The following is a 26,917-nucleotide window of genomic DNA, read 5'->3' on the forward strand; positions in this document are numbered from 1 at the left end:
TCCATTTATATTTTGCTAAATGTCTTTCCATATAGAAAGTATAAAACCTAAAGATAAATTTTAGGAAATAGAATAACTAAAATCATTTGGAATAGGTGAGAACACAAAGAAAAATTTACTCTATGATAGTAATATAATAAACTATATATATTATATATTACTATGTAATAATATATATAAATGTATTATATAATAGTAATACAATAAACTATATATAGCATATATATTACCATGTAATAATAATATATTTAAATTTGTATTTGTATTCTCACCTATTTTTATGAATATATAAAGTAATATGGTGGACATACATAATATATAATGAATATATATGAGTATATAAATATATATAATATATATAAATACATATAGTGAAATGAGCACATGGATATTCAAGATATCATGGAACTAAATTTTAGTAAAATTTACTTCAGAAAAGTAAAAGAACTTTTACTTTCTAAGTGAAACTGTAATCATTTAAAACGAGCTTTAATCTGAAAATTATTAAAATATGGGTCACAATTATTAGTGGATGATAAAATGAATTGAGAATATCATAATTTTTTTACAGAGAAATGTAATTAAATATATTAGCAATAACTAACTAATGCTTCAGATGCAGTAGTGCTTCATACACAGTATAAGCATTGCTTCAAATTTTCTTTCATGAAATCTTTGCTTTAGAAATATAGAAATAAAGATATTTGTGTGTCTCAGTATAGAGCTCAATAATCATACACACTTACAGTGTGTATATGTGTGTTTGTGTGTGTGTGTGTGTGTGTGTAACAGTCATAATGTAAAGGGCATTTCTTATTGGGTATTGCAATCAGGTAAGTTTGAAAAGAGTATAGTCTCAGACTACATTTTAGGCACAAAACTTTTAGAAAACATTAAAACACCCTTGCAATTTCCAATTGAATTTAAATTTATTCAGTTATATTTTTTTCACAGCATTTCTGCCCTTTAAACTTAATACACTTTATATGGACAAACATGTACTTAACCCCAGGCCATGTGGTCATCATTTCTATCAATGGCCTTGAAAGGAATACTACTCACGTTGTTGTTTTTATTACTTTAAATAAGCAATGGTGAAAAGCATATAAATAATAGGATCTGAAGCTAGTGTTTCCTTGTATTTTCTTCTATAAAAATTCTACTTTAATTGTACACATCACCCAGGATTTGGAAAGGCTAGTTAAATAATAAAACAGTAGGTCTTTACATTAAAGTGCAGGTCTCTACTGAGACACAGTCACTAAAGTAAAAGTTAAGTCCTTATTGAGGATAGAGATGCTTTATCTGTGTGAAATGAGTTGGTCACTCCTTGTTACAAAGTGAGGACCTAAGCTTATAAAACCATTACCAAAATGCAGCCTTTTTTTACTAAAGCTGGAGAACTTGAAATTTCTGTAATTAGCTTGGTAACTAATTTTAAGGAATTTGCACATTGGTCAGGTATGAAAGAAATAGAAAATGTGCTATCATGTTTGTTCCTATGATTCTTCGGTGTGAGTTTTGTGAAGGGGGAGTATTCATATTTCCTTTTACTTAAAATTTCTATTTCAGGTGGACTTAGGAATGCAGAGATGATTGTGTATATTTGGCAGCTACTGAGTCAAACTTCTTTTAGGCAGAGCACAAAGCCATCATCTCCCCCTTGCTTTTCGGCTGAAATGACCTAAAAGGAACTAATTAAAGATAGAGTCTTCATATGTGTAGGAGGAACTAAAGTGAGACCATTATCTAGAGGGCCAACTTTTAGCCATCTAATAACTTTGAGACACTGCTTTCCTGGGAGATATTATTATTATTATTATAATCTCAAAATCTATGAAGTCAAGCCAGTGATTCTGAAATGAAAGATTGCTTATTTTATGAAGCAAGCAGGGCCATCTTTTCCTACTTTATTAATTTAATGCTGGAATCAAAAGAGGGTATATTATTTGCTTCAAAACCCAATAAAATGTTCGTGCCTGATCTACAGCATTTCATATTTACAGCCATCTTTCATTGGGTGGACTTCCTTTTTCTCACAAGTTTCCTGGTCGTTTTATAACCAGCTCACTGGACCATGGAGTCAGGACCCCTGGCTTTACATTGTGTTCTGTTAGTGTATGACTTGCTGAACACCTCTATCTCTATTGAACACTGAGAAATAATGATTGACTGTGACCAGGTCGACTGAGACAGAATTCTGAATATCTAAAAGGTCAAGCTTCCTACAAATATAAACGAATACACACACACACACACACATATATCATATATACATGTATATATAATTAAATCATGCTGTGTTTGGCTTACAGTATGTGTACATCAAACACAAGACTTAAAAGAGAAGTTTCTTCTCCCAAAATCTGATGTAATGCACTGGAATTCAGAATCCCAAATATTTTGGTTGCTAAGTTTTCATTTGGTTGTTGCACACCTCTTCCTAACTTCAAAATATAATGTATAGCAAGTCCCTAAACATTTTTAACCTTAATAATAATCTGGATGTACTTATACTCAAAACAGTGTACCAATAAAACATAAGAGCAAAATCCATTCATTTTATACAAAGACACACGAAGACATTTACATTTCTAGCCTTTGACCTTACTGCCAACTTTCCTGATACATCATTCAATCTAATTTTCCAATCTGTTGAAAACATTCTGCAGTTGCTGAGTGACTTTATAAATTGTATTTATGACCCTGGCCTTAAGTTTCTTCAAATGATGTGGTTTTGATGAGTAAACAGCAGACTTTTGGCCAAGTCTCATAAAAAATAAAAAGTAGTCAAATAAGGATAGGTCAATGAAATGAGTTCCCAAATAACTTTTAAAATCCTCTTTTCTATTAGACAAGACCAGAATGAACTGCATTCCAGAGTAAGGCCTTGGACAAAGGTGGGCAAGTTGTGTACAACTTTGACTTTTTCATTGAACTGAAGAAGGAGCAAAATGTTAAATTGGAGACCAACTGTTACAGAGGAATAGCGTATTTTGTAAAACACATCTGTGCTTCTGCTGAAAACATGTTTCTAAGAATTAGCTCAGGAAATACCTGAGCACCTGAGACACAAAATGAACCTGAACTTTCTGTTATGGGATAATCTGCTAAAGGAAAAAGAAAAATAACCAATACTGCATAGAAAGTTAATGTGGCAAAAGTCTCATATCCAAATGATACAAACTTCTCATTGCTGAACCCTTGCGTAAGGTAAGGGAAGAGTAGTGCGGAGAAGGAATGAATTTTCTATGTCTGGCATTCTAATGCTCCCCATCATACATGGCAGGGCATCCATTCCAATGGATTTAGCCTATTTTGAATCAAAGCTTCCTCTACTTCACATAAAATAATTGCTCAGATGGAAGGTCTCACAGGAGAAACAATGTTAGTAGATAGGGGCTTGTTGAACATATGAATATGTAGCTCATTGGACTTTTAAATAAATTGGAGAACAGTTGATCTATTAAGAAAGATTTACTGTACATATTTCATTAATACTCTTACTATAGGTCAGTGGACATCTTGCAAGCATTCCTCGGTAATGTTAAGTTTTTTTTTAAAAAAACTCTCAAAAACCTTTCCATTCTGTAATGAATCCCAAATTATTATTATTATATTTTATATATAAAGTACAAGGGGCAAAAGATTGCTTAAGGTTCAGATTTATAGCCAAAGTGTCAAAATGCAAAGATGTATGTACAGTAAATAGCCAAGCAATTTACTTTATGCCCATAGACCTAGTAAGTGAAAACATGCCAATGCTAAAATAAACCCAGGATATAAGCAAGGAAAAATGAATACACACACAAAAATGAAATCTGACAGAACACTGAGCCTATTGCTTCTTGAAATTGTTATTCTAACAGACACCATCTGCATCACTGACAGAGCACTAGACATAGGGCAAATCAAGAAGCAAAGTTACTATGAAACACACATAATTACATAACTCACCATTCAGACTTAGTAAGGATGGAAAACTCAGAACCTCAAATTCAGTAATTCAGTATCTCATTCTCTCTGTTTCTGTCTCTATCTCTCTCTCTCTCTCTCTCTCTCTCACACACACACACACACACACAGGCACACACACCCCTCATTCATTCCCCAACATTCAATATCCTTAAGTAAATACAGCCAATATTATTATCAGTTCATTAATTTCAAAGGGTTTAGTTTACAAAAAAATATTTTAAAGTAGTATATTAAAAAAAATCTAGTGTAGTTTCTAATAACATCTTGCTTAAGAATTATGGGCAAATGTGTTATTTTCAGAAGAAAGTAATACAGTAAAAACTTCTAAAATAATTCCCATAATAATATTTTGCTTTAAATTTCTGAAGGGAGTAGGCATCAAATCAAAAGTATGTTTTATTCAAACTACTACTCCGTGGCATAATCAAATGCCAGTTAGGTTAACAATTGCATTGATCTGTAATCTGAAATAAAAAAATGTATCCCAAGACAAAGATTCCTATGCCAGTGATTTATTAAGAAAACGCTTAAAAAAGAAAGAAAGAAAGAAAGCACTTCCAAGGGAATTTATGAGGGAGTCAGGGAAGCAGGACAGGGAAAGACCCAGCCTTAGATTGATTCTGAAGAAAGTTCTGGAGCAGAAATTATTCTTCAAAGCTCCCCTAATAAGGAATCATCCTCCTGCACCTAACAGATGCCGAGGAAGCATTTCCAGTTCTCTGGTGGGGTGAGCAAAGCAAACTTCAGTAGCCTGAGGATAGTCCTTTCACCAAAGAGTCAACCAGTAGGTACCATTTGGCTTTTAGAAGTAAAAGAAGGGGGCCTCCCCTGGTGGCGCAGGTGGTTGAGCCCCACACTGTGAAGCTGTCCCCAGCCTCTGCAGCGCCAGTTCCTGGCCAACCGGTGAGATTCCCACATGGTGCAGCAGACCTCTCCCATCTGGCCCGCTGCTCTCCTCAGCAGTGTATTTCAGTCAGTCTGCCTGTTCTGTTCCCTGCTCTGTCTCTGGTGAATCCTCTCACCCAACTGCACATCTGGCCTGTAGCCTGGTTCTTGTATTCATGCATAAATAAATCTTTTTTTTTTTAAAAAAAAAAAAAGAGGTAAAAGAAGGTGGGCAGGGAAAGTGAGGGTGCAGCAACAAAAACAGACATGTTATCTGCCTCAGCCTGCTCTGGTGCACTGAAGATACCACTCATTTGTGGTGATAGGTGATAGGAATACCTAGAAAATGTATATAGGATTGCTTGAATATTAGTGACCACGCAGAAAACATTTCACCTTACTGTTCTCATTGGGTCCCAAACTCTTCAGAGCCATGAAAAGTAAGGCTAACATTTTCTTTCAAAAGACTAGTAAAGAAGCAAGTGGTAATACTCAGACTATAGGCTTCTATTATCCCAATGGCAAGATAGGAAGTGATGGTCTACTACACCCTACATCTAGAACTTTATCAGTTTCATGTCCATTATGAAGATTTATATCCTTTAATGATACTGAATGAACTCAACTATGTGGCTTCCCTGGCCTATAGCATGTGACTTAATTTTATTTTCTTAGTTGAGACAGTATGTTTGTATTAACAAGCCAATAGAGAGATGTAAGACAAATTAATAAACAGTAAAATCAGACTGGGAAGGGCTGCCTATCTTTGATGCCAACAGAAATCATGATCTCATCAAGAAGAGTAGGTAGAGCATCATTTTACCAAACAAATGCATTTTGTTTTTAAAAGACATATTGATTACAATAAAACTGCATTGTAAGCAAGCTCTTATTCCCTTCATTATGTTATTCTGCATCACCAAATGATATAGTGGCAATGGATCAGATATACAAGATAATTAATAGTTTCTCTTTAGCAAATTGGTATTTTTCAAATGCTACTTATTATGGATGCAAGTTTTTCTTCTGGAAGTCTTAAACAAGAAATATTGGGCTGATTTTTTTTTTTAACAACTCTAACTTCATTTATGATTGTTGTGCATGTAATTCTGTCTTACATACACACAAACACACACGCATATACCACATTGTTAGATTTATTCTTAGTCCAATCATCAAGCTCAAATTCAGGAGCACAATTTGTAGGATAACAAAATAAACCAAATTGCATTTTATCAAATTTGATAATAAATGAATAATAGAGGCCATGAATTATTTCTGAAACTATTCAATGAACTGAGGATATGCTATGCTATCAGTAAACAAGACTGATATAGACCTCAGGTATCCATCTAAAACAAAATGCTCACATTTCTGTTTGCTTTAAGGAAAGAAATAGTTGAGATTCTCTTCTATCCAAAGACTAACATTCATTCATGTTATTATCTATAAAGTTAAATTTTTTGTTTATTATTACTGGCAATTATATTACCCATAAATGTCTGATTCCACTCAGAAAAGCCTCACATTTAGAAAAGCCATGATTGTTTTCATGGGGTATGGTACACCATATTTTCCACTTAACATTGCTGCTGGTGAAACCCAGCTGTCCAGCCTTGCTATTAGTGACTACAGTATATACAGCAAAACAATCTGCCTGCTGACCTCCAGTTTAAGTTCAAACTATGTCATTCTGTCAATACCATCTACCTTGATTAGGTTGGGCTTTATACACAACAGGTTATGATCCCAGAGGGATGAAAAGCTTTCCCAAATTAAAAGCAGAATTTTAAAAGGAAATACTCATACATTCCTATGCAGTTTCCATTTGATATCCTCAAGGCTGGCCCATGAGCTCAAGCTCATGTTGATTGAAAGTGAATGTTTCTTTCTGGGTGTAGCCATCTTACAAATTTAATGGCAGAAGGAAAATAATAAAATGTGTTCCATGCTTCAATTAGACCTTTTATAACTTGGCACTTGAAAGATGGTAAAGCCAAAGAAAAAGCATTAATCCATAAAAATAGACAAAAAGGATTGTGTGGTAGAAGACAGACCTCCAGAAGTCCAGGGCTTCAGCAGAGCATACCCTCACACCAACACATTCTCTTTCATCTAGACTCACCACTAGTCTTCTCTCAGACTGCATTCTACTTGTATAAAATGTATATATGGTGCATTTGACTCTAAAATCCAAAGTAATACCATCATGCTTTCAATTTCATCCTTAGCCAAAGGAGCTATATATATAATCAGGCAATAACGTTTAGGTGTTACACAACTACTCACGCACATGAATGATAGATGAAAAAACAGAGAGCAAAAGAAAAAGAGAACTGTAAAACATAGACTAAAAAATGTACCCTCCCACTTTGTGTTTTGAGATTTGCTCAAAAGAATCAGAGATTTTCATAACCCAAGTCCAGATGACTGTGGACACACAAACCCTGTCTAAGGACTTTCAGTCGTAAGAGAAAAATGGTGGAGTGATGTTTGGAACATGTGCAGACCTCTGTGAACCTCCGAACTCATTTTCAAATGATGTAAACAGACTCTGTCAATAATAGAATGTATAAATTAGCTCAGAGTCAAGGGAGCAAGAGATTTCACCCCTCTTGGTCTCCTGCCATACCTAATCTGTCAGCACCAAACCTCAAACAATTCCCACTGTGTTTCTTCTCTGCTCTCACGCCTGCAGTTGTAGCATTGCTGAAGACTGTTAGAAACCACAGTGGTTGGTTCCATCACTAGTTCATGCTGTTCAGCTTCAGCGGAGGCCCCAAACTACCTCACAAATTCTATCTCAAATTGACTCTATCACAAACTGTCAACTCACTTCTGGCTTCCTTAGCAGCCCTTACTTCTGTGTCCTCAACAGTTAATCACTCCTTAACTCCTCAGTTCTGGCTCCTGCCTTTAGCACTCTAATGAAATTATACTCTAAAGTTTGCCAAAAATCTATCCCAACCAATCACCAAATTTCATGGCATGATATCAAGTTTCTCCCTCCCACCCAGACTTCTTAGCTTTCCACACATGGATAAATCTCCTTCTGGAAACTGTCTACCAGTGTCCTCTGCACTTTCACTATTATCTCCCTAATCTTCCACCTCCACCTTCCCCCATCTCCCCTGGCATTTCTTCTGTCTCTTTTCCTAGTGGGAGGAGTGGTGGCTTATGCCCTCCCTTCCCTGACTCATTAAACCCTAGGCTCTGCAAATAAATTTCTAGTTTCTTCTCTACTCCTGACAACTCTTAACACCAAACTCTTATTTTCAATGACTGCTGTACAACTTCATTTATGTTTGTCAGCACTGTGAAGTAAAATAGCTCAATCCAAAATATTCACTTTAATCTTACTCCAACTATCTCTTTCAATGTCCTCTTTGATTCTCTAAATAATTCCAGTTTTATTCTCAGTCACCAGCCTCAACTCTTACTATCAACTTTACTTCCACAATGCTTTTTGACTACATACCCTCTATTCCGTTGGTACCAGCCTAGTTCAGAATTTCTATACAATTCTTCTGGTTGCCTATGGCATCCTCTGAAATGATATTCCTGCCTTCTTGCTACTATAAAAGGGAAAAACATCTTTCTAAGCTCCAATCCTGAATGAGATAATAGCATATACCTATATAAAACCTTCAATGATTTCTGGTGCCTGCAAGTTCAATGACTCTACAATCTTTGTCTATATTCTCCCCCTCTTTAAGTTTTAATATTAAGCTTGGCTATCAACTACCAACTATTCCTGCATTTTTTTTTTTTTTGATGCAATGCTTTTCTCATGAATTCTTTTAGCCCAAAATATCTTCCCCATTTGTGCCTGTGAAATTTTACTTATCCTTCCCAGGTCTAACTCCCTAGCAAGTTAATACTCAAGTTAGTTGTATACATATATACTGGCCCGTGATCTTTTTCATCTTTACATCCTCACAGAGCTCAGCTTCCTGCCTTGTGTATGAGTAGGGTGCTAAACTTACATCTACTGTCCTCTTAAAGACTTACTATATTCATTCTACTATAAGTATTTCTTACCACCAACTTCTCATGAACCAACCACCACAAATACTGCTTATACTCTCACATACAATTCATGTTACTTCACATTTTACATTAGTTATCTGGGCACATTTTTTTCACTACTAGGTCATTAATTCCTCAAGATTAGGTATTTAACTCTTCTGTTATTCATATAAGCACTAGATATGTGGTTCTCAAAATGTGGCCCAAGACTAGGTACAGCAGCATCACGTGGAACCTTGTTAGAAATGCAATTTTCTGGGTCCCACCCCAGACTTCTTGAACTAGAAACTCTAGGATGAGGTCAATCAATCAGTATTTCAAAAGCCTTCCAGGTGGTTCTGATGCACATTCACATATAAGAACTAACAGATGGTTGAAAAGAAGGTCTTATAAGGCAGACCTCAAAATAAGGCATACGTAAATAAATTGCTTATCATTTAATATCATATCGATAAAATTCTCCAAAAACATTAAAAGTATGAGTAAACTGGGTGTCTCCTTAGTAACATAGGGGTTATGTCTCAGGGTTGTCACCCCTGCAGCCTAAGTTCGATCCCCGGTGAGAGAGCTAACCCATATGGTGCACCAGACCTCTCCTGTCTCACCTGCTGCTCCCCTTAGCAGTATATTTCAGTAAATCAGCCCATTCTGCTCCCCACTCTGTCTCTGGTGAATCCTCTCACCCCTGCGCCTCTGGTCTACATCCCAGATCTTTTATGCAATGAATAAATAAATCTTTAAAAAAAAAAAAAACATGCCTAAACTATCCATTACTACTTTATGAATATCTTAACTCTAACTTGTATATTGTAAAAGGTTTATAAGAAAATATGAAATTATGATGTTGATAGTATGATATCTAATGATAATTTTCAAAGTTAAAAAATAAATAATAGATTTGGTTTGTAAAAATACTTTTAGAATTAGTTCTTAAAAAATACAAGGGAGGGCCTCCCTGGTGGCCCAAGGAGTTAAGCACCGTACTATGAAGCCATCCACAGCCTCTGCAGCATGAGTTCAATCCCTGGCCGGCTGGGGAGCAACTCACATGGTGCAGCAGACCTCTCCTGACTCACCGGCTGCTACCCTCAGCAGTGTACTTTGGTCAGTGTGCCTGTTCTGTTCCCTACTCTGTCTCTGGTGAATCCTCTCACCATCCGCATTTCTGGCCTGTACCCCAGCTCCTGTATGTGTAAATAAATAAATCTTCAAAAAAAAATACAAGGGAATGATAACCACAAAATTCAAGAACAGGGTTATATCTGGTGAAAAGCAAATGGAGAAGATAAGGGAGAAGGAGAGCACCTAGATAGATCCAAGCCACTGATAAAATTCCTGGATCCTGGGTTGAATGGTGGGTTAAAAGATGTGTATTACATTACTGAAATTAATTATTTTGCACCCATGCACAGATCAATGTGATAGTATTTCACAAACTATAATTAATCTAATTCCATTTGCTCTGCGATCCAAAAAGTATTTTAAAGAGATTAAAAAAAAAAGGGATTAAAAAAGGTGTTATAATTCTGCCCCTAGTGTTATTCTTAACCACCAGTTAGCATGTCTAATACTAATTGTACCTGTGTGCGGTTGAATGCCACTCTTGCAAAGACAGCTTGGGACACACTGGCCCTCTTCAGCTCATCTCTGACTTGCTGGTAGATATCTGGAGAGACTTCCACAGAAGAGTTGGTTGGCTCTGGTTTAACTGCTCTGGGAATGGGTGGATGGTTCAGGAACTGCTGGTTGATGGCTTGAGGATGCTGGTGAGCCAGGAGCCGGCTAACGGCAATCTGTTGGTTTATCAGATGGGCCATGGCTATTTGTTGCCTGACAAGTTGTGGACTGAGCTGGGGAGAAAGAAGACCAGGGCTCATGATGGGCTGTAATGTGGGCACTTGGTTTCGGATTGGAGTACTGTGGTGGATTTGGCTATGAGGAGACTGTTCGTTGGTTTTCCCCAGGGATGCCAGCTGGTTCATATTTGGTAAATGCATTGGACGCTGGCCCAGAACACAATAGTCTGAAAGATTTTCTCGTTCCACTCTTTCCACTGTTAAGAGATAAAAATGATAATTGATCATTATTTTCATTGGCATAACTTATTGCTAATACATGTAGCACTAAATTATCCTATTTTAGTATATTAATGGCATAACTGCTGGAAGTCCATGAGTAACAGTGAGTTATCCTTTCCTGTAAAATGTTAAAATAATATTCTCATAGAAGGTAAGAAAGTAAAATTCTGTCTCTTCAATTTTCTTAAATTCTTAAAAAAAAGTCTTTTACTAAATAGCCAAAACAGAAATCACTAACAATTATAAATTCTAAATCCTTCATATTTCCAAGATCTGTAGATTCCATCATTGCCCTGTGTTATAAAAACACCAGGTTGTTCATATCTTCAACCTCTGTAGTTTGTAGTTTGTAATTAATGGTGTATGTAGTTCATGGTTATCAGGAAATGATCAAGACAACATCTCCTGTCAAATTAACAACTACCTCATAATCAAACCTCACATAAATACAATTATACATCTACATAGAAAATGTCTACCAAATAGTGTATCCTTTTATCTACTCACTTGCTATTTTTATAGGATTATTTAAAAAATGGATATTTTAATGATATTGATATGTACTAGGATAAGAAAAAAATTCTCATAAAGTTAATAACAATGCTTTGATCTATCATGAAGTTAATAACAATTAATGCTTTGATCTGTCATTAAAGATATGACCCCCTCTCCATGTTATCTACTTCACTACTTTCTATTGCATTTTAGTAAAGATTTAAGGAACAATCTTGAAAAGGACAAGAAAAGGAAAGTAAATATTCCTTATGTTCAAACATGAGGCAGTTTCCTCCCACCAAAGCTGTTTTTCAGGAAAGAAGTGTCACCTCATAGTCAAATCCTTATCTAAATCTCTGTGTTACTTTATTATGTAAAATAAAGTCTTGTTTGGAGAAAACACATTAGGCTGAAACACCTTCCATGATGACTAGTTTTTAAATGCCTATAGATGTAACTTAAGAAAATCTGCCTTAGCAAAGCAAATATTCCAACAGATTTAGCTTTTATTTATGACAATTACAAGTGTTGGATATGACTATGCAAAACCTGTTAACTTTAAAATCACATTAGTGATTACAAGCTTGAGATCAAAAGTATTCACCTACAAGACAAATTTTTATAATAACTGTTCCCCTATTACGCACATGTGCTTGTTTGGCATATGGTTTACATTGACAGACTCATATTTGGATCAAAAAAAGTACTGCGATGCAAATGATATATGCTGGAAAACTGGGTAAAATGACCCAAAACACAAGATTTAATGATGACAAAGACACTACTTCCAAATCACATGTGAAGAGTTTGAATATCAAACAATGAACTGTAAGAGTAGGATAGAGTAGTATTTCTAAATTAATTTTATATAATATGTGATTCTAATTTTATATAATATGTGATTCTAATTTTATATAATATGTGATTCTAATTTTATATAATATGTGATTCTAAAATACATATGTGAACTATATACAAAATAAAATACATATGTGGAAATAAATGCATTAAAATGTATGTAGATATTTGTCCATTATATAAAGATGTTTAAAGTTTTGATATAGCTAAAACTCTTCATTGGAAAAATAAGATAAACATTCATATCTTAGAATCACCTTGTATTTAGACATATACAGTGCCATTTTTTCCCTTGCTTCTAAAGAAGTCAGATGAATGCTTAACTTTCTTGAACCCCCAAATAAGTCAAAAGTTTACTTCAAACTTCTTTAAAGGTTCAGTTTCTAACTTAATCCTTTCAAAGTAATTCATTCGAATTGCATTCACCTTTCCTTGAAAGGTTCAAGGTGAACACATTATTTTAATCTTATCCTCTAAAGGCAGACATTTTTCAGTTTATTAATTATACCTTAAGATACATAGTTTTTAAGCCAACCAAGCAAATTGCTAAGAGCCTTCAAATAAGGTAATACAGTTTCCATAGAACAGGAATTTTTATGATAATTTTCCTACTAAAACAAGTGAAGAGACCACGGACTGCTTGTCATAGTTTACAGGCACTTGGATAGACACTTGATTAACTTTTGTCTATTTGCTTTTAGTTAGTCAGAGTAAAGAAGTATTCAAATATTAAATCATGTCTTCAGGTACTTAAAAAAGCAAGTTTTACCTATTTCTTTTTTCTACTTAAATAAAAAAAGAACCAGCAACTTACAGCATGCATTCTTTGGCTAGACTTACATTCCAAAATTTCAGTATCATTCTTTCCCAATGATTTAATTATATTTGAGTGAGGTGCTTTGAGCTATAGCTAAATCACATCATTAATAAAAACCACTACATTCACAGATCACACACAGTTAAGCATACACATTAGAGTTCCATGAATCCTATGTAAGCTAGTGCAGTAAGAATCAGGAAGCAGATCAGTTCACATTCTTTTATACACATGATAGATCTTTTCTTTTCTTACGAGCTCTCAGAATCTTATAAAACAGTAACTAAGAACTATGACTACTGAAGTATCTTTACAGACATGCGGTAACAGAATAAGTTCTACCTATCTAGCAAACAATAATGAAGGAATTGCAAAAGCAAATGCCTACACAGTCAGGTAGGTAACAACAGTCTGAGATTCCAGTCACAGAGGCAGAAGGTGGAGCAAGAGGAAGCAGCCACTAATTTGCATTGGCCAGTTTTTGTCTTTCTCATATTATCATTTCTTCACATTTTTTTCCAAGAAAATGAAAAATCTGTATTTTTTACATGCTAGCTCCTAATTTTTAAGTGTTGGCAACTAATTCCATTTTCAAAACATAATAAATGCCAAAGAAAACATTTCTGAAAACCAGATCCTGCCCATGGAATGCCAGTCTTAAAATTTTGCCTGTGAAACCAAAAACACCCCTTATGGTGTTAAAGAAAAAAAACATTTGACAATACTTGTTGAAGATGGTAAGGCAGATTTTATTCAGGACCACTGCAATAGGTACAGAGATCACTGCAAATAGATTTTACAACGTGATAGTGAGACTGGCCCAAACTTCACATACAGCATGGGCAACTGCGGATTGATAGCACAGGAGTATAATCAGGGTCAGTGGATGGAAATTACTGAGGAATGGTATTCAGGTAAAGGGGGATTCTGGTTGAACTAACCTAACAGGATTCTTTGCTGAAGACAGGCCAGGATGATCAGACATCACCTGGGGGATGGTGGAGGATGGGGATCCTAATCAGATATGGAGGGTAATCAGATATCAAAGGTGGAAGGTTCTGGTTAAAGTGATTTAGTGGGTTCTTGCTGCAACTGGATTTTATAAGGAAGTGAACAGATAGGCTTAGGAGGTTTCAGGAACCTGACTAAAGTTTGGTCAAGTGAAGAATCTTTGTCATTGTTTTGCTCTACTGAAACTGACTGCTCCATCAAAAATAGTGAAGTTTTTTACACTTATGAAGAAAAATATATTATCATCCCAATATTAACAATGCCTGAGAATAGAATGTTCAACAGTCTACATCCCCACTAACCAATGTAGCAGCAATTGGTTTCAATAACCATTGAAAAGATTTTGCCCAATTTGAAAACCATTTCTCTGTTGCCATTTTTACAAAAATAGTATCAGAATATATTTTCACCTCTTTAGTGACAACACTTGAAATACAAATGCTTAAAAAAGAAAAGAAAAGAAAAGAAAAATTAGGAGGGCCACAATGTGCCAGATTCACTCTGAAAACTGAGATTGGGTGTCAATTTCTTTTCCTCCTGATCCCTCCCTTCCTCTTTCTCTTTTTTTCTTTTTTAAAATTTTGAAAGCAATCACAATGGCTGAAATGCAGACCTAACAGCAGTGGCCTGCTTTTGTATCTTGCTTTTTCACTCTGTGATGGAAAATATTGCATTATATCTGTTTTAATCTTAACCAAGACCAAGGACAACACATTGGTTTCTGAGAACCCATCACTTGTCTACAATATTCAATTGTGGATCAGAAATCTTAAAAAATAAGTAAAGGATAAAAAGCAGTGCAGCCTGTCATGGTGAAAGCAACCTCCACATTCACAAGACAAAATACTCTCGATGAAGTCAAAAGGCTTACTTACTAAAAAGCCACTAAAAACACAACTGCTTCCAGCATTTTAAGTCAGAGCTACACTTTAACACTGTGAATTTGATTCTCCTGTTGGCAAAGTCCTAAAGATGACCTGTGGAATAGGACATGCCTGAGATGGAATAATGTCCCCAGCTTCAACTACAAGTCTCTCTCTCTCTCTCTCTCTCTCTCTCTCTCTCTCTCTCTCTCTCTCTCTCTCTCTCATACACTATACATTGTGAATTTCAGGTCTCTGCTTTGTCAGAGATACTCAAAGTGTGGTCCTTGAACCATCAATATCCACATCAGCTGTTAGATTGCTAGAAATACAAAATCATGGGCCCATCAGCTGGTATATTGCTAGAAATACAAATTCATGGGCCCTGAAACAGAATCTTCGAGTTCTTATGTATGCTCAGATTCCAATGATTCTTAAGTATACTAAAATTTGAGAATCCATGTCTATATCATCTTTGCTTTTATATTGTTATCCAGAGATTATACCACTTTTTATAGTCATATCCTTTCTTCTTCTCTAATCCCTAACAACACTAAGAATTCAATCTTACTAGATGCAATACACTGTATCACAAATGTACCTAAGCATTTTAAAAAACTTTCTCTATGAAATCTCTTCAGGTTTTGTTGATGATCATATTAAATGGAAGAAGTATTGACTAGACTTGGTATTAGAAAGTTGCAATCAAACCTACATTTTCTCTATTAGCTGTGTGGCCTCTTTTAGCAAGTTGGAGATTACCAGGACTTCAGTTGTGACATAGGGAAAATATTATTATCTCAGAAATGCAAGAAATGATAAGTATCGATTTGAAAGATTTTTGTTCAAGTTTTTTTGTAAATTTCAGAAAATATCTGTGTAATTATGATTAACAGATTAGCCTTCCCATTTCAAAATTTTCTGATTAGGACATTCTGATCAGTATTTGCTACTTCCCAAAGGTTATCAAAAGAATTGCAATCTTTTCTTTTGGTTAGGTAACTATGCCATGTTACATCATATCACTTTTTAAAATAAATCCTTACAGTTTAAAAGAATTCATTATCAGTATAGAATCATATGCCTCAAGGTATATGCAGGAATATGTTGCTATTCAGTTTTTCCAAATGAGACTTAATAGTTCAAATTCTGAGCTTCACAACAGGGGCAGAAGAATAAATGGAAAATAAAATGACATAATTTCATAACATTAGAAATTATATTTATAAGAATATTATACAATACAGCTTTGTTTCAAAAATGAATATAAAAAAAAACTTAAGGAATAAAATGTCCTTTAAATGTATGTTATATTTACTACCAACCAAAAGAAAGGGCCCTATGATATTTTTATAAAGCTAATGTTTAATGGCTTATTTTTATTTTCCAGGGAACAAGTAAGCAACAAAAATGTCCTAAGTTAAAAGAACAAAAACAATAATTTTCCTATTCAGTTTTGTGCTTCTCTCAGTTAGATTTCATTATTTTTATTTCTATTTGTTATAGATGATATGTAAGATAGTCTCAGGAAAACTGAAATAGTGAAAATATACTCCAATGAATAGTGCCACAAAGTTACTTTCTGAGCTCATTCTTCTACGAATAAAAGAATAGTGTGAAGGGCGCAACTGCTTCCCAATCACTCAAAGCATGAGCATGATGGTAGAAAGAAGAGTACACTGGGATGTGTAAGGCCTGGTTTTTAACTAGTGAGGTGATTTGGAGGATCACCTGTAAAATGGGGACATTTATCTATAATATAGTTTAAAAGCAACGCTCCAGGTCACTTTCCTCACAATGTTTTAAGGAGTACTGCTGCAGCTAAAATTTTCAAAATATTTCCCTTTCTCAGAACACTTCCTTATACTTCTTGATTCTGTGGCAAAATTTTAAGGCTTTCTCAAGACATCTCTCTCTGTAAAATCACCGATTGCAACAATAGTAATTAATAGTAGTTTATAAAGGGCCTCCCCGGTGGCACAGCGGTTGAGCGCTGGGTTGCGAAGCTGCCCGCGGCCTCTGCGGTGCCGGTTCGATCCCCGGCTGCTCCCTGGCCACCGGAGGAGGGTCCCACATGGCGTGCAGACCTCTCCTGCCGCCCGCTGCTCCCCTCAGCAGTGTACTTCGGTCCCTCTGCCTGCTCTGCTCCCCGCTCTGGCTCTGGTGAATTCTCTCACCCTCCCGCGCTGTGCATGTATAAACAAAACAAATAAATAAATCATAAATAAATAAAAATACATGCCTCTTAAAAAAAAAAAAATAGTAGTTTATAAAGTGGCAATAGTGAGATTTGTGGCACTGCTCTTGCAAGTTTATCAATCCTGCTTAAAAGACTGATATTTCCTGAACTGTGAGCCTAGTGTTTTAAAGCAAACCTTAACACAGTTGCTTTTGTGAAATATCCCCTGGGGTTTAACCATAGTTATAATCTATAATCCAGTGGAAAGCAATGAATTGGGTAAAAGGCTTTGTACTGAGAAATTTCTGGAATTTCTAGCCTTTGGATTTTTCCTTTAACCATTAGATGCTTATGCAAATGTAAAGAGATTAGCATGAATGAGTGCTAATGGATTCCTTAATAAGATAAGGCTCTAGTACTCCCCAGAACCTCTCTTAGCAATCCTACATAGTAGAATATAAGCTAAATATACCCCCATCCCCCCAAAAAAAGAGGTAGAATTTCCCTATGGCTTCTTCAACGTCTGAAAATATTCTGGATATAATTGTATAAAGATATAAGTCTGTATTTGCAACTTGGTAGAAAAGTTACCATTCAAATCAATAATTGTGAATGGGTACCTTTATCTCTGGACATAAAGAAAAGATTGCCTTGGATTTCCAAGCCTCCACTCCATGCTCTCCCACCCCTACCTCCAAAATTCTTGAACCTAATTTTAAAGACAATGATATTGTTTAATGCCACAAAAATCAGATAACAAGTTCAAGATGAAATAGCATCCCAAATATAGAGAAATAATTAAGAAGGTTCAAAATAAATAGGGCTGCTGGCTTCATCCTCAGAAACAGAATAAGCAAACCACATAATCGGTAAAAACTAGCTTTTTTCTCTCTGCATAACTTAAAGTCCAGTTTCCAGGTCCTAAACATTTTCACAAGTAAACTTAATGGATTTACTTTAGAGAAAAATGTCTTATTATAAGTGAACAAAATTTCATCTTTATTGCTAATATACCTCTTTTAAAACATGTTGGCATTTTAGGTAACATCAAACTCAACCATTTATATAGTAACTGAGGCACTGAGCTAAACCATTTACATCATAATTATTTAATTCTCATAATAATTATGAGAATTAATATGTTATATTGTATAACATAGATATTATGTTATATTGTATAACATAGATATTTTTGTGATATGTGTATTAAAGAAGCTGAAGCTCAGAAAAAATGTTATAAACCTTGGGCCTCCCTAGAGGCGCAGCAGGTCGAGCGGGTGGAGCGCAGTGCTGTGAAGCTATCCACAGCCTCTGTAATGCGGGTTCGATTCCCTGCCAGCCGCCTGGCCAGGGAAATTCCCACATGGCGCGCAGACCTCTCCTGCCGCCCGCTGCTCCCCTCACCAGTGTACTTCAGTCCTTCTGCCTGTTCTGCTCCCTGCTGTGTCTCTGGTGAATTCTCCCACCCTCCCGCACCTCAGGCCTGTACCACAGTGCTTGTATAAATAAATAAATCCTTAAAAGAAAATGTTATAAACCTTTTAAAGAAGAATCAGAATTCAAATCCATGTCTTTAGGATCTTAAAGTCTTTGTTCCACAGCTTATGCTAAACTGCCAACTTGGGGCATGTGGTTATTATTTAGTTTTAGGGTTTAAGCCAGGACTAATGACTTTCCTACAGATCAGTCCCACTTTCTACTTGTATGTGTGTATGCATGTGGAATGTAGGTGTAAAGGTGACATACATTATCTGAATGGTGAGGACTCAATTTAACACCTCCACTCTATGCCCTATAAGTTTTATTCATAAGCCAGGCTGATAAAAGCAATTCTAAAAATGTGAGAAAATCAGTGATTCTTTGACTATTGAATTAGCTAATGACTTAAATAGGATTATTCAAATGTGTTTGTTCATTGTTTTAATTCATGATAAATATTTTTTAATCAACTATTATGTGCCAAGAATGATCACAGTCTCTAGAGCTTTAGTACTATAGAATATTGGTTTTAAAAAACTCCACCAATATATTTGTTTCAGACAATTTAATTGTTTGATACACATAGATGGGCCTGTAACATCTGTCTATCATTTAAAAATGCATTTCTTTTGGATGATAAAACACAGCTCCTTTAATCTCTATTTTGTCATTTAGTACTAATTCATCCTAGTTGTTTACATTACAAATTCACACTCATTATATTTATTTTCATGAATCTCCACCATTGTTTTATTTTTCTTGAGACCAAAAGAGCTTTGCCCCCAAATGAGTCATCAGCAGAGATTCCCACCTAACATGTAAGAGAAGCATAAATCATATAACTGATAGCTTTACAAGTACTTTTTGTAAACTAGTTGTGAAATGTTTCCTTGAAAAGGATAACTAACAAAAAATCAAATGGGATGTACATGCTTACATGTATGGTAATATCCTGAAAATCTCAGGCAATAACAATAAATCCATATATGATTGAACTATATGAAATTGGAAATGTACAGCAATTTGACCTACAAAATGGCAATTACATATATAGTTCAACCTGTATTTATTGTGACTCTTCTTTCTTAACTGGGCTACTGTTTTTTTTTAAGATTTATTTATTTATGCATACAAGAACTGGGGTATAGGCCAGAGGCATGGGAGGGTGAGAGAATTCACCAGAGACAGAGCAGGGAGCAGAACAGGCAGAAGGACTGAAGTACACTGCTGAGGGGAGCAGCGGGCAAGACAGGAGAGGTCTGCTGCGCCATGTGAGAATCTCCCTGGCCAGCCAGCTGGGAATGGAACCCGCACTGTAGAGGCTACAGACAACTTCACAGCGCTGCGCTCAACCTGCTGCGTCACTGAGGAAGACTTGAACTGGGCTACTATTAACACTAAACAACCTACTGTGCACCTAAGTCCTTCACTGACTATTTTTTTTTAAATGTAAACATAACACTAATTTCTCAACAAACCAAAACAATATAACATCTGCCAATACCAAATATGCCTAATCATTGAAAATACTTCTGATTTATTCTCTCCTAGTCAATAACTGCATATACAAAGTCAATTTGTTATATAAATCCATTTTCTAGTAACACAAATACAAACAGGACATGATTTCAAGTGCTAAAGCTAATATTCCATATCTATCAGATATAAATCCCACACACACCATTGGCACAGGTGGGGGTGGGGGAGGGGGTGGTGGACTATTACCAGAAGAGTTCACAAAATATAATTAAAGAAAATATTGGGAGTCTGAGGGCTGAAGGCCAAAAGGGGAAAAAAAAAAAAAAGCTAAGTCTTTTAGGACTATGAAACCTAAAGATTTTTTTTCTTTAAATTTGTTAAAGAGAATCTGTCTCTGGGTTGAGAACTTGCTTGCAAAGTCTCTGCCTTGAGCAAGATATTCACAGCCAACTTGTTAACTCCTAATAAAACAAGGCTTGGAAGGAAAATGCTTCCAGCCCCATAAGTGAAGTGTACCAGCCGGCAATCTGATAATACCATATGACTGGTTTTCTTAGGTGTATTTTCCCCTTATTATCAACTTCCTTTTTCCATCATATTAAGATCCACAAAAACATATATATCTACCATAAAGCAGCTTGAATCTAGACACCTCTGTTTGGGGCAATAAAAGCTCATAGGTCCCATTATGTTCCATGGAAAAAGTGAGTACTATCCACCTTTCCCCTACTGCATCTGAACACTCTTGTCCTTTTTTTTCAGACAGTGCTTTTTGTAATTTGACAACATGAACTATTACAAGTATCCCTAGAATTTTCTGTATAGATTTAAGCTATATATACCTAATAATATCTTATTTTTCATTTTAGTCTGAAATTATAATTTCAGAGGTAAATTTAGCATATGATAGAAAAAAGTCACATTTCAGAAACTTAAGTATTGTTTAGAAGTATTGTACCTTTGCAAGTTGGCATTGCATGTGTATTAATACTTTAAATGCAAACTGTCAAACAAAAGTTAATCAAGGAAACAACTCATGATTCATTCTTTTCAAGCAGTCATTCACTTCGGTTTTATAGGACTTAGCTGTTTAGGCCATTATTTTAAGGAAAATAATCATCAGACTAATAAATAACCTCAAAGGGATGGTTCTCTTAAGCTATATAACTCCCTAAATTTTATGTAATAAAGGTGCTGCAATCTCTTTCAGTGAAATTGCCTATTGCTAACTCTTTAGCTCAAAAATTAATAGGAAAAGAGAATGATTCTAACATTACTAATTTGCTAAGGATATTTGTAGCTGGATTAAACAATGAAAGACTTTCTTTTTATCTCAACTGAGACAATAAGTATATAGCAAAAAGATTAATCACAATAAACATACAAATAAGCATAAATATACAAATAATATATAAATGTATGAATAAGTATTAAAAATATAACCAATCACAATAAAATAAGTGCAAAAATAAAATTGTTCTAAGGGCACACATTCAAGTAAATTCATCCATATTAAATTCAATACTGTTAATAATTACGAAGTACTACAGTGGTCACGGCCCCACACCCACAGGGTTCTGAAGAGGACACAAAATGGGTAAGTTCCCCAGATGTTCTTTCAAGGAACATCTATGTTCAAGGAACATAGTAAGGGAATTATTTCAGAATCAAAATCACTATGGAACATGGAACTTAGAAAGGTGACAGGATGAAAGATTTGAGTTCAAAGCTTAACTTGTACTCCAGATAATTCTAGAATTATGCTCATACTCTTGGGATCTAGGAGTCCAAGGTCAGATAATCTCTAATTCTTGCAAAGGGTAAAATGAAGGACAATCACTAGTCAAGGAAAGAGCCAGTTAAAGAATTGTCTACCATAGTCAACTGTCACGTTAGCCCTAGTATTTTACATAACACTTTTTTTTTATTAATAAGTTTATTTGTTAATTGTAGTAACATCAGGATTCTCTCCCTCAGGTATCACCACTACAGGATACCCACTACTAAATTGTCCACACTCCATCATTTAAGAGTTTCAAGCACCTTACAAATGTGATTTTCAGCTTTTAATTCATGTAAATCATCTGAGGAAAGTCAAATTTATCAATAAACCAAGAGATTTCTCTGATTTTTACCTAAAAAAGAATTTACCACAATCATACCAGATTTTAAGTGGAACATATCCTGGTCTACATACAAAAAATAATCACCATTCACAAGTCTATAGATTCCTCATCAGGCATGACCAGATCTATCTTTGATTTTCAGGCTTAACTTTTGGTTCTGGAAAAATAAATGGAAATCTAAAACTATGAGAAACATAAAGGTAAATCAAAGAATGAGAGGCAAGAACCACTACAAATCCTTAATTATATCACCTCAGCTCAACTCCCAACTTCCTTCTCATTGTTTCCCAAATACTATTCTTCTAGAATCTATTCTCCTTACCAAGGCCCCATCCCAGCCACTCTCTATTTCATTGCTAGATAATCACAATCTCCCCACTCTTATCACATGGCATGAGCTGCTTCATTCATTACTATTTGCTCTATCTCTAAAGCCTGTCTTCTGATCTCTCCTCTCCTTTCCTTCAGCTTCTAAAGAAGACATAGCCATTTTTCTTTCTTTCAAAAGCAAAACATCATCTGTGTCTCAGATTCCACCCTTCCTACTTTGTCAAGCTCTTGATTATCACTCTCCTCTTTTTCGGTTTTTAGCTTTCATTGGCTCCATCCTCTTTCTCCTGAGTATTGGGGAGGGGTGTGGGGTAGTGTGTGGCAATCACACTTAACCCTAATGCTGCAGTTTGCTACTTTTATTATAAATTTGTTCCTCACTACATTGGTATCTGTTATCTTCATTTCCTTTCCACTTACCCTTCTTAGATATATGTCCCCTTTGTTTTCATACCACAAGGAAACATATCCTTCCAATGTTATCATAGTTCCCATTTTGACAAAGTCAAGAAACCCCCAATTATTTTCCCCCTCCTCCCACTACTCTTCCTAGCATTTCTCTATGTTACATGCTCTCCAAGACGACAAATTTCCTTGCCGAACATCTTTTAGATCCAAAACTGAAAAAGCAAACTTCTCTCATGACTTAGAATTAGGTAGACAAAAGTAAGTTACTTTTACCTCATCAGAACTAAACAACAGCAGAGGCAGCATACTGAGAGCTGATTAAAGGCGTTGTCCTGACCACTGATACCACCATGGCTGAGCCAGGGCTGCCACACAGACCCAGGGCAGGGGACATCGATTTCTCTATTCCACTGTGAGGCACCACTTTGTAAATGACACAATCATTTTTGGGTACAAGAGGTGCTTTAAATGTGGTAACATTATATCATTTCAGCTATAATGATCATAATTACTTATTTCTTTTAATCACAACCCACTTAACCACTTTAGTACAGAAGACTAGTTCAAGGAGTTTAATTTTCATTCAACATCTAATCTTTGTGTTTACTGAAACCCTTCATGGACTTTGTTTACTGTCTGCTTGCTGGCCTGGACGTTTGATCTTGCAAGACTAGATCAGACAGGGTCAGATAAAATACTGATTACTAGAATAAACTAGGCTTGGGGAAGTAACACTGGTTTTTAAAATCTTCATTTCTCCCAGCTTTTTAATGTTTTGCAAAATAAGCTCAAATAAACAAATAAAATTAAGACAACTAGCAATCAGGAGGTTCTTGAGCAATGACTGAAAAACGAAAGTGTTAGGGATAATTTTGCTTTCTGGCCAAAATATGGGGTTTGGTTAGGTCTGCTCATTCTGGTGGTATTATTTTATGACACAAGTAATTTTAAGATATCCACTAGCATTTGTATGAACTTTCAATGACCCCTTAATTCTTGTGACATATTAAATACTTGAAATTGACTTGACCAAAGATGACAGCTCATTTTGCTTTTGGTGCCAGATGAAAAATATTTGAGATATAAAATTATTTTCTTTTAACTTATTAATATTTAATTTAAAATATTTAAAATATATGAGGCCTTCTTTGTTATTCTTATAAGATGCTTTCTTGTTCTTCTAAGAGTTCCTGCAAAAGTAGATTGCCATAAAAGTATAATACCACTTGGTTTTCAAAAAATTATGGGGCAAGTTTATATCTAAACAGAGTTAATACAAATGAAGAGTTAGGTATTTAAAAAAGTGTTTTATTAAAATATGTAGGGCTTATGAAAGTAAAATTGATGGGGTAAATCCCTCATAATCCCGAATTCTTGAAATAATTTTTTGTAATAGCACAAAGGTTTCTAAGTCCTCATGGATTATATGTGCGTCTAATATTAAAACTCTCACACATGAAACAACTGTCAATATTGGTCTTTTCTTTTTTTTGCTTTTATACATGATATATATTTTTTTCTCATTCTTGAAAGCTTCTGAGCTCTACATTGCAAAATCTAAGCCAGAAGCAATTACAGTAAAAGATGAACAGCAATAAAAAAAAAAATGCAGTCTAAATCAGCCTATTGCCCATCGACCCGCTTCATTTTATTCAATATCAAAAACTCCTGGGAAGCAGGTTCATGGTTCTGGACCTTAAAACCAGAATACACAAACTCTGTCTTCCCATCTATCCTGAATTAACACTAATGTTAACTCAAATATGTCTGTGTCAACCATGATTGTCTTTGAAATTAAAGAAAAAAGGTAAACAGATTTTGTTTTGCTGTGATCACTGGGGAAAATAAAGTTAACATACTAAGCCAAACCAACTTAGGACTTTTTAAAGAATAAGTGTAAATAGTTTAGCTATAATAACAACAAATTCAAAAAATGCACATTAAAATGTTTACTTCAAAATTTAGACAATCCCATTTGTATATAGTTTTTACATCTGTTTTTAATGATATCAAATTATTGATTGTTCATTTTTCTCATATTTACTTAAGCATTAACTATAGAATTTGAAATCTGATCTTTTTTTTTTAATCCTTCCAGTAGACTTTTATTTTTGCCAGGTTTTACTCATATTTACTTTTGATCTTCCATAGTATATAATTTTTTTACTGTTTATTTATTTCTATGAGAAAAGAAAAAAATTGACCTAGGAGATCTATATGTGGCAATTTGTAACAGAATCACATAGCTTATGTTTAGGAAATCATGGTTTTGATTAAGAAGCAACCATTTAGTTCCCACTGTTTTATTAAAACAGACATTAGCAGATAATAGGAAACATATTTAACAATGCAGTCAGCATTTAGGTTGGAACATCAGTAGTTTAGCTTGAGATTTTATTCTATACTGAATATGAACCATGGTACATATAAACTAGTAACTTTGGAATGGAAACAGCGTGGGGGTAGGCAAAGAAGCACATGGCACTCTAACTTCTGGGCTCTCAGGAAGAGCCCTAAGCTAGAATTCTGGTTTTACTACCACTGATTTCCAGATTTGAAATTCACTACTACTTTTTTTTTAATTCATTTTGAAAATGGGTGGACACAAACAGAAATTTTGCAAAGTCATTCCTTTCTCATGGAGGGATGGATGCTACTAGACTGGTGCTCCCACAGTGACATCTATTCATTGCATGGTGCTGCTATTCAATAAAATGTGCCCAGAGAGGTCCAACACTTCCTTTTCTGTAGGGTTGAAAGTTAATAAAACACACTTCTCTGGGTGTTTATTTTCTGTACACCATTATACCTGTCATGAATTCTTTGTTTTTCCTCCCACTCCCTTGGCTGATGAATCAACACCACTTGAACTGTTTTACGGCAGCTTGTGTTTACTTCACACATACCTTAACCTCCCCTTTTCTCCTCCTACTGACACACACGCACGCACACACACACTTTCCAACAGCAATAACTAGCTCCATCTCCTTGAATAGCATGTGTACACAGTGTCTGGCAGCTTCTTCGGGTGTAGATCCTTGACCCTATGATTGAAATCAAGGTCTCAATCTGCTTTTACAGCACTTAAAGATTTAACTGTGCATTTACTATCTTGGGGAAAAAATAGAGCTTGAGAATTGAATCTCTAAGGAGAAAAGTAGAAGACATAAGTGTTAATGTGTGTGTGAACAGATACACACAAGCACAAAACACACATTCTGTAGTGGCAATTCTAAAAACACTAGAGTGAAGGGTTTCCAGTCTTTCTGAATCTGGAATTATGTCCCTGCCTATTAAAAGGAGACACTCTCTTCTTTTCTCTTTTAACAACAAGCAAATTGGATCTAACAAATGACCTTGAAGCCATGTGATTCTTTTGAGCCAAAGAGGATGTGTTCAAGCACTTTAACAATATTATTTTAAAAGAAAAACTTGGAGACAACACTTGAAAAAAAGAAACCCTTCTGAACCACAAAATCATGTCTTATAATGAGGAGCTATTCATCTTATCCTGTACAAGAGTTAATATTAATAACATTCTAAAGCAAGTATACCAACTAGAATCTAAAAGGTCCTAAGAATTTTAGAATACATTGAAAAGAAGAAATATTAATTCAATTTTCAGTGCATTTAATTTCTCCTGGGTAGTTTTAACATCTTGACTTGTATTATAAATTGAATATTTACTATAATATGCTCTCATTCCTTTGTAATTAGAAATATGTAGCCAATGAACGTAAAGCTCATTTAATCAAAAGCTAACCTTGTAATCAAGCTCCCAAACATTCAATATCAAACACCAAACATGCATTATTTTAAAACTGCCTCCACAGAGGAAACCTGAAGGTAGTAAAACAAATCAATCCATCCTTTACTTTTACCTGCCTACTACAAATTGTCAC

At 35.0% G+C, this 26,917-nt stretch overlaps 1 protein-coding gene across 2 annotated transcripts in view; it reads right to left on the reverse strand.

Annotated features, from left to right (window-relative positions):
- The window catches only part of SATB2 (SATB homeobox 2), a gene marked incomplete at its 5' end in the record, with an annotated part of 173,457 nt that overhangs the window by 60,189 nt on the left and 86,351 nt on the right, over positions 1-26,917 (reverse strand). For both annotated transcript variants that reach the window (XM_084252893.1, XM_084252892.1), the window contains one exon: positions 10,473-10,945. In XM_084252893.1, coding sequence (XP_084109019.1) covers positions 10,473-10,945 — 473 coding nt within the window. The remainder of the gene's footprint in view (positions 1-10,472; positions 10,946-26,917) is intronic.

This window comes from Talpa europaea (genome assembly GCF_964194135.1).
Source record: "Talpa europaea genome assembly, chromosome: 1".
NCBI lineage: Eukaryota > Metazoa > Chordata > Mammalia > Eulipotyphla > Talpidae > Talpa > Talpa europaea.